We start from the raw sequence: 9,895 nt of genomic DNA on the forward strand, positions 1-9,895 counted from the left end.
CGGGGAGATGAAGGAATGGATTCATGTCATTGCTTCACGATGGCTCTGCATTGCTGTAACATAAGGTGAATATAGATTGTAAGTACAAGAACAATCCAACAAAGCTTGCAAGGCATAACAATAAGGTATATAAATTGCAACTTGGAAATGACTAAGAAATACAGGATGGTAACTTCTATTCCTAACAAAACCCAGCTACTATATGTATTCAAATTTCATAACATCCTTCGAATTAGCCAACTATATCAGTCTATTTGACAATTTAAAAATCCTAGTTTATAATAATACAATCCATATTTTCTTTTTGATTCATTCAACAAACACTAAATAAGCAGAAAATTAGCTAGGCACCTACAAAAGATTAACTATTTACCTTAAATGCAAATAAATGGTAATAAAGTTTAGATATTATCACATAAAAGAACATTAATTTTATTCATAGTAAATAATAAAACTTTTATACCTTCCAGTGTTTCCATAAGATCAGCAAAGAGATGAATAATAATAATTTCCTCATCCAACGCACACTCCAAAATCCAAATGCATCTGAGAACCTTCTTATTACATATCTCTTCCTCTCTTTGTAATGATCATCTTCCTTCTTACCAGAAAGTGAGTGTAAATGTGAACGGTATGCTGTTCTTTCTGCAGCCAACGCAGCTACAATAATAAATGTCGGTAAAACAACAAAACCAAGGTGAGGTAGAACAATCACCATGATATCTGGCACGCCAATATAAGTATTTTGACTTCCATTCTTGGAAGAAGAAACCGACCATCCTCTTTGGGTCATGTAGGAGATCTTCCCATCTTCAGAGGACACATGGCCAAAGAACCAAGGCAAAAACACCAGGTAGAGTAGATATAAAAGAATTCCCCACCATATTTCTATCAATCGGCAAAGCTCCACCAAAACAAAAATTCCTGTATCAACGAAACTTAAACAGATCCTCTTCTCTCTGCTACCACGGGAAAGGTTATTCTTATTGTAAGCAGTATAATTTTTAGAGAAAATGAGAAAAACTCGTGGAACGACAAGCAGTATGAAGAGAAGTGAATGGAGAATATGCAAAAGAGGTTCATAAAGAGCAGCCCATTGAACACCCATCACAAAAAATTCTTTCCACTTCCAATTGGCTTCTGCAGTGAGGCCATTGATCGAGAATGGCCTTGGCTGGCTATAAGTAAGTTTCCCTGAAATGTCAGTTGCTTCAATTTGAAGCAAAAAACGATCTGGGGATGGGTCTATAAAAGCTCTCCAATTCCATGGAGCCACATACATGTCTCCCCTACTTCCATTACTTTTAAGCTTTATCATCGCTTGATCTAGCACCAAATGAAAATGGCCAGACCTGGAGTCATATATTTTCAGTGAAACCGAAACGATCATTCTTCTTGAGAAAACAAGGGCTCTCACTGTTTCATGTGAAGAGGTTCCTGTCGATGGACATTGGAAATCACGAGATGTTGAAATTCTATGCATATATCTAGAGTCCAAAGGAAATGTTGGTAAGACGATTGTATCCTTGGATCCCAACTGATAATCTAGATCTAAAAAAGAAACATGACCAGAATCAATGGCAACAATCCTCAGGCTTCTGCTTTTCCTCCAATCACCCATCTCCCACTCCCAAAACTCCTTAGAGGATTCAGCATTTTTGGAACAATTTTCGTTACTCTTATCACTAGGATTTCCTTGGTGCATGTTAAACTGATAATATGTCCCACTTGACTCAACATGATGGCGCTTTAGGTTTTTGCCAAACCTAGTGTGGAGATGACCGCAAAGGTAAGCTGATAAGGAATGCTTAAGGAACACATCTTTGACATTTTTCCCTTTATCTGTTGTTGCTGTAAATGACAAGGGAAAATGCCCAAATGCGATTTTTGTTACAGACTCTGTGGATCCAGCATCCCATTGACCAAGTTCCATGTCTAAATCAGAAAGCAACTCGTCAGTTGGATGCCCAAATAGATTCGTAGGACCACGAAGACCAATTTCCATGAAGCTATCAACTCCAACAAAAACGTGTTTCCTTCCCCTGTACTGCATTTTATATACAACTTAGACTCAGAGTACCATACAAACATGATGCTGGTCTGAAAGGACTAGAGAGCAAGGTGATTCAAGTAGGTATAATATTTCTAAGTGAAATTTACATACATACCACTTTATTTCATGCAATTTATATATCTAACACCCAAAATATTAATATTACATGTCTACCACTCATATACAACTTTAATATCAAATATACCACTCCTATAATTCATTTGTATCATTCATATCATCCTATAAACTTTAATATTTCATTCCATGCATTCAAATTTGTTCTATGAGTGGCAGGCATGTAATATTAATGTTTTGGGGGTTAGATATATAAATAACATAAAATAAAGTTGTATGAATGTAAATCCCCCAAAAAAGTGAAATTTAACACTCATGTTTATTTCGACTTTGGTTCTCAGAATAAAGTGCAGACAGTAATGTTATTGCTATCTCATTATGATAAATAAAACCTAATAAATATGAGGGTTTTCGTGTCTGAGAGGGGAAAAAACAGAGATTCTGCTTTATTTTAGGTTCATGGTCTTATTAAAATACTTGGCATAAAAACGTACATATGAACAAACTGTTTCGACGTCCATAGTCAGAATTGAATGACTACCTGTAAAGTGACACTCTGGACATTTCCATCTCTTCTTAGTCGTGCATTGATACTATACTTTCGGTAAAGATCATATTCACCACCAACTTCTGGCACCCCAAAGCTATCATGATTTCCCCTAAGATCATAGAAAACTTTCTTATCCAACCCACTCTTCATGATTACGTCATCAGTCACATTTTGATATTCTATCCACTCTGCTTCCTCTTGTTTCATGGTCAACAAATCTTTGCTTTTTCCATCTGATCATAATGTTCAATACATAACAGAAAAGAAAAAATTGAACATCAGTAACAGAAATCTATGATCAAATGCTTTCTAGGGCATTAAAAGTAGAGTTTCAGCTAAAATCTTAAAGCTAATGTTATTGATTGAAATCTTATCTTGTCACCTTTTATCTTACCACCTTTAGCATAGAAGAGAAATTTGCACATTCAGTAGTTCGACCGGAATTGAACCAGGGGTTTTAGTTGATTTGACCTCTTGTAGGGTATCGTCGTAGGAGAATACTTGTACATTGTGCCAAGTGGTTGATTGGGTTACGAATAATACATTGTTGTTATACCACACGCGGCTCGTATTTGTTGTTGTAAGGATCCGTTGTGTTTGCTAGAGCTCTAGGAATGTTCGTAGGGGACCTCGTTTCTTGCATCACATCCTTTCACCATCTCGGTGGTTTTGTTTGATTGCACTTGCTTGCGGGGGGTGGATTCTTTGATTGCTGGTCTCCAATATGCCATCTCATCAACCAGCAAAGATGCTCGTGTTGGAGAGTGGTTTTAGGTGCATGTAGGAGGGCACCAATGCATTCTCATTCTTGCAGGTACGCTGTGCTCCATCATAATTCTAGATAGGAGAGTCAACAGGTTTCCTCTCATAATTCTAGTCATAGGCCACTCGGTTTAAGGATGTCATTCTAAACTTATTTGGAAGTCTTATGCGGTATTGGAATGATTGGAAACCTTAGGGATGAATTAGATAGGAGACACACTAAAAGCAGGTTTTAGGAACTTACATACAGGTCACTAGGTGGAGAGAAAGTTTGGACACAAACACCTAATGGATTAAGTTCTAAGTGTTTGGAAGGTTTCTAAAGTGTGACGAGCCTACCAAGGTTAGGTCACAATCTCTAAATGCTGCAGAAATTTTCTGGCCAAGCCATGATGATGTTTAAGTAGCCTAGACATGAGGATGTTATTGGCGACAAGGACAGCAGCTTAAAATGACATAGCTTAATTAAGTGATGTAACGGTGCAGGAATTTAGAGGGCAGCAAGATAAACAGTGATAATTCTATGCGTGATAATGCCATGCAACAAGCTTAAGAAAGGTTAATCTTAGACTCCTAGGAATTTCTAGCCCATGTAATACTGTTGCTTCGATGCCCAATACAGATGATGTAGAACAAACTGTGAGATGAGTTATGAAAATTTGCCACGTTAATATTCCTAGAACAAATAATTATTATCTTAATGGTGAATTTAAAACGACGCAATAAAACAAAAGAGCGGTAATATATTTTATGTTAGGCTAACCACATGTAAGATTAAGGAATAAAAAAAAGACTTAATCTATGTTATGCATGCATGAGTGGTTTCAACTTCAACAAGAAATCTAACTAACCTAGACTAGTCACTCAGGAAGAATCCTCAGCTCAACTTATCCTAGTTAAGAGGGTTTACGAGAGAGTGTGAGATCTTCATGAATCATTACTAACCACAAATTGAAAAGTACTAAGAGATTATGCTTTGGGGGAGAGTTTCCCAATAATTAGAGAATACGACAGCTCCGGTTTGGATCACCAAAAGGGCAATGGATGAAGAGTAATCAGCAAGTAAGGCTTGGAGCCCATTTAGGATGGTGATCATTGGATTTCTTGGACGCAGGGCAGCCGGAATATGGCACCCAAATGATTGGAGCAGCAACTGGAGACGTGGAGGCATCAGAAAAGTGTTGGTTGAGAACCTTTTGGCCTTCAGATACTTCCAACACAGTCTTAACAGAACTAAGGTGATGGACAGCAGTTTGTCCCGTCAGAGGAGTCTTGGCAGTCAATGGGCCTACTGGGGAGCAGAGCAGCAGGATTATGCGGCTGTAATTCCAGGGCGCATCAGGAATCCCCTACTAGAAGAGCGTTGGGCAAGGGGACGGCTAGGGCTGCAAGGAACGAAGTATTTCCTTTCCCAGTAATACTCTGTCAGGGCTGATTGGAATAAGTCAAATCCAATATGAATTGATTGGATTCAAATTAAGGAGTTCGATTAGGAGAGACCTATTCATGGGGAAAAGAATAAGAAAGGGGGAGGGGTTTATGGGGATTGGGATAAATTAAGAAATCGGAATTTGATTCTAATTAAGGAGTGGAATGGCGGGAATTAATTTGAAATCAATAAATTCCATATGGGAGGGGCGGCGGTTTATGAGGTATTTTATGGGGAGAGTATTGGCTGAGAATTAATGCAATACAGAGAGATAGCCCAATGAGGGGGCCGACAAAATAGAGAGGGAAGAGAGGATTAGGGTTTAATTAAGCGTTTTGGGGCCCTACCATTATTCAAGCATAAGAAATCTGAATTAAAATTCATATCTTTATTTCAAAGAGAGGTTTCCAAAATAAGTTATAGTATTCTTAGAAAGCTTTTTTGAATTTAAAATTTGAATTGTAACTTTCTAATTTCTTGACTTAATTTAGGAAGCCATTAATGCCCTTTGGAAATTTTAATTTCATAGCTTAGGCTTGGGGGAAGATGGGTCGGACAGAGCTGAGGCGTTGGTGGCCGGCGGTTAGATGCCGCCGCGGGTGGTGCGAGATATCGATCGCGCTGGCGGCCCAGGAGGCTGGCGGCAAAGTGGCAGGGGCTTGGTTTTGTGGAGCAGAGGGATGTGGGGTTGGAGGGAAGGCAGCAGAAGGGTTACGGGAGGAAGATCACACAAGAGAAAATAAAAAGAAAAGAGAAATTGAAGAACGGCGACCTGGAATCCATCAAGATGAGTGGGTATTCGTTTCGCTCTTGGTCCTCCTCTCATGACTCCCAAGGATCACAAGTAGCATCAAAATTTTAATTCATTCATACGCATCAAAAATACAAACAACTAGCCTTAATGGCCTCATTAAAAGAAGAAATAAAAGCTGTAAATGCCTTTCGGAGTAATACTACATGACCACCCTAAGGTATTAAAGGGAAAAAAAGAATATTAAAATAAAACTGGTACATAACATTATAATATCAAGATCGTGGCCGTTTGATCTCGTGTCTCACATTAGAGCTGATACAATTTTTTTTTGCAATCGAAATAAACTTGCACTACCAAACTAGACAATGACATTAGATGTTCCAATTAAGCATCATATTGCGAACGCCTTACCACATATTTGTTCTATCTAGAGAGAATAGTCTTTGTAAACAAATTCCTAGGGATGCTTAGACATGATGAGAATCTTAAGGCAATTGTGATTCCTTGCCATAACGCAAATTAGCCATGAATCTCTAAAACTCCATACTTAGACTGGCACAATAAAAACTGCACCAAGGAGAGGGAGAAAGGTGAGCTAACTAATGATCCTTTAATCAATAAATGTGAAGAATGTTTACCTAGAAAGATGGTAGTTAGTGATGGAACTGCATGTATAAGCTTAAAATGGGGGTAAAAAAAGACAGAGTTGGCAGAAGACCATGATCCTAATTTTTACTTAATACTTTAAGAAAAATGTTGTGAGGAATCAGGCAAAGGAGTAACATATAGGGTTTCTAGGAGCTGTAATTTCCCATGAAAGCTTACAACTTAGACACGAAAGGGTAGTTGTGATTAGTATGTGATGGAATTGTATGGAAGATCGAGCCTGAGGATTGAGAGAGTTTAATGTCTGGTAGGATCAACATATATAATTATCAAAGGCAAGCCATCTGACACATCTAGGGTGCTGTAGAGCCAACACCATAATGGGAATTGACATGAGCGCTGCGAACAAAATCAGTGCAGTCTGGAGTATGTGCAGAAGTCCCGCAAGTGGAGAAGCATGCACAACACTAGCATGATAATGGGCCAATGCGCTCTGCTAGCTCCGAGGGAGGAGTGTAACATAGAGCTAAAAGTGCACAATACTCAAAGATGAATAAAATTGGAACATGATAAATCATCTTGTAGCTAAATCAATGGTTTGCCTTATCACTTCTGAGACTTGTTCAATCATGTTTGTTATATTAGACGCAGTTATTAGAAATTAATCTAAGGAACTTTACCACAATTGTCTTTTCAAGTAGATGAATTCTTACTGATGATAGTTTATAAGCGTCTATACCTAATCCATCATGCCAACTCGTATTCTGAAGCATGTAACAACAAATACATGCTACATTTACCACTTAGGCATCATCTTAACCATAACCACACATTAAATGGCTAATATTATGGGAAGCAATATATATTGTCAAGGATAGGTGTTTCTCACACGTCTTTTCTTTTACCTAGTTTTCATTATTTGTTGACTGAGACTTTCAATCAAATTAAATAATAATATTAAAGTTGAATGGTGGATGATGTTTTTGTGAAGACATGCAAAGGTAATTGATTTGTGATACATCTAATGAGATGTTCATTTTGAAATTACTATGAGTACGATTTTATTTTATTTTTTTATATCATATGATCATAGAAGAACTGATTAATTGGATTTTCATGTTTGTAAGATAAGTTCATTGCTTAATGAACTTTTCTCTATGTTGAAAAATAATCTTATTAGCTCAAATAAAATAAATGACGGCTGTTAATTCAAGTTAAAGTTGTGAGTTTTCCACTCAGGGGCGGAACCAATCATCATTTTTTAGGGGGGCCAACCTTTCCGTACCTGTTGCACTACTTTGTCTGGGGTTCACGGGGCAGGCCCTGGGCCGGTTCGTCACTTTTACTTTAATTACCATTTTTCTTTGTTATGGAACACTTTTGACTTTTAGCTACTTATCTCTTTGTATTTGGTTTCCTCATTCCACTCCACTGCAATCTCACCATGTTCTTTCAATTATTTGGGGGCATTGCTACAACTACATGTTATATTTTAGGGGGACTTGCTCAAACAAACCCTACTAATAGACTAAAAACCACCTAATGACGTCATAATTACTATAATAATATATTATATATATATTATATATATTTTTCTTTTTTTTTTTTTGAAGGGGGTGCAAATCTGCCCCTATGCCCCAAAGGGGTTCCGCCTTGGTTCTCAATTAATATGATTGCATAAAATCTTAGTTTATAATATTGATTATCCTAAAACATAAGAATAAAATTACTGTTAAAGAATATTCTATTTCAAAGTCTACTTTTGTCTTCATTTCTTTTGTGTACTTGTCTTAATCTAATATTATTGTACAAAAGCTTTCCATACTATTTGAATTTAAATATGTTTAAAATAAACATAAAAGACTATTTTTTGTATCTTGTATTATTAAGTCATTATCTATATCGTACCTTTATTTTGCTTTTTTCATTTTAATTATATGATTTCTTTCAGGTTTGAAATCGGCATGATTGATCATCTACGCGATTCAACATGAACTAGTCCATGGGCTAGTTTGGTTTGTCTGTTTATTATTATTGCTCCAATCTAAATTGTGTGAACCGGTTTTGACACAACTGGATTCATTGGCCTGACATTGACCGATCCGACTTATTAAGACCAACATTATTAAGTTGCTATCCTACTTAATACACAACACATCAAGTAAGCCTTTGTCCACTACGTGGGGTCGGTTACATGAATCCTTTTTCGCACATTGTGTCTGGTTAAAGAGTCAATTCTCATCTAAATTAATAAGAAGATCATTTCTAATTTTTCTAACAGAGTCTTTTTAGGTCTACTTAGCACTTTTTTACATAAGCCAAATCTAATACCTTCAACTTCCTACCCGGGTCATCGGAGGTCTCCCGTTTATAGTACCAAACCATTAGGAAATCTCTCAATCTTAATCTTCCACTGGAGCTACTCCAACTTTTCACGGTATATTCATTTCGTATCCTATCTCTAGGGTAAGCACTCTCCACACTAAGCATTCCTCATCTCTGCAACACTTACTTAGTATTATGCTTCTCTTTTATGGCCAACATTTTGCACCATAAAGCAATTGCATGGTCTCACCACATCTATTTAGAATTTTTCCCTTAAGTTTGAGGGGGACTTTTCTATGCACAATAAGCCGATGGTATTCCTCCTTCTTAACCCAATTGACGTTCTGCTGATAAGCGATCCCCATCAAATTCACATCACTCTGGAATATAGATTCCAAGATATCTAACTGTACTCTTATTAATGGCTTGATCGCCAAACATCAAATCTCATTAATTAGTATTATGGCTTCTACCTTAAATAATTTATAATGTAATTTAATTAAAATATAAATTTTGTAAATTAATTTCATATAAATAATTTGATTTTATAATGAGCCACTAAATTTCTGTATGATCATTTACACAACAGAGTAGCCAACAAATTTGTTCAAATGGTCTTATGAGCTAGTGTGAGTTCCTAAAACTTGAATAAAAAAAGCTATAGTAATAAATTAAATAAAGGTCGCAAGTGATATGAGACTATAATCTTAGTTTAAGTTTTCTACTTTAAAAATATATCATTAGATTTTTTAATATTTTTTTTTAATAAAGGGATAATATTTATTTTGTTGATTTATATATTTACTTTTTAATTATTTTTTATTTTTTAAACATATATTATAAAATTCATTTTTATTTATTTATTTATCATAAATAATCTATATAATGTTTATCAATGCAAGTTTATAATGTAAATAATATATATAGTTTTATAATTATAAATTTTATCTAAATATTACACAATAATAATAATCTTATATTTAATTGGATAAATGATAAATTGTTCTTGACATCTTTAAGTGAGAACTGAAAAATGTCTCAGCATTATTTTAAAGATCATTCAGTTTTCTCAAGTCTTTAAAAGAGAAATAAATAGTCTTGTATAATTGTTTTTGGTGCTATTTTAAGGAGTTTATGACAAAATAGTCTTTATATAGTTGGAGAATTTTGGTACTTTGTAAAAGGGTTAGATGAGATATTTTGATCATTTTTTTTATTACAATTGATATGTTTAATATATAAATTAAATTTACTTATAACAATCTTTATCATTTGTATATTATATTCATTTATTTTTTTATTTTTTATTTCATGATATTAATATTTGTTACGGATCAAACT

The 9,895-nt window shown here is 35.4% G+C and overlaps 1 protein-coding gene across 1 annotated transcript; it reads right to left on the reverse strand.

The window, feature by feature from the left end:
• Positions 1-32: 32 nt before the first annotated feature.
• Positions 33-2,911, reverse strand: LOC110114419 (putative metallophosphoesterase At3g03305; the record flags this gene model as incomplete). Its single annotated transcript, XM_028691711.1, is given in 3 exon segments — positions 33-53; positions 464-2,047; positions 2,670-2,911. Coding segments are annotated over 3 exon segments (1,847 nt in total), but the record flags the coding sequence as incomplete, so codon positions are not given.
• Positions 2,912-9,895: the final 6,984 nt, after the last annotated feature.

The sequence above is a fragment of the Dendrobium catenatum genome, unplaced genomic scaffold (assembly GCF_001605985.2).
Source record: "Dendrobium catenatum unplaced genomic scaffold, ASM160598v2 original_scaffold_56654, whole genome shotgun sequence".
Lineage (NCBI taxonomy): Eukaryota > Viridiplantae > Streptophyta > Magnoliopsida > Asparagales > Orchidaceae > Dendrobium > Dendrobium catenatum.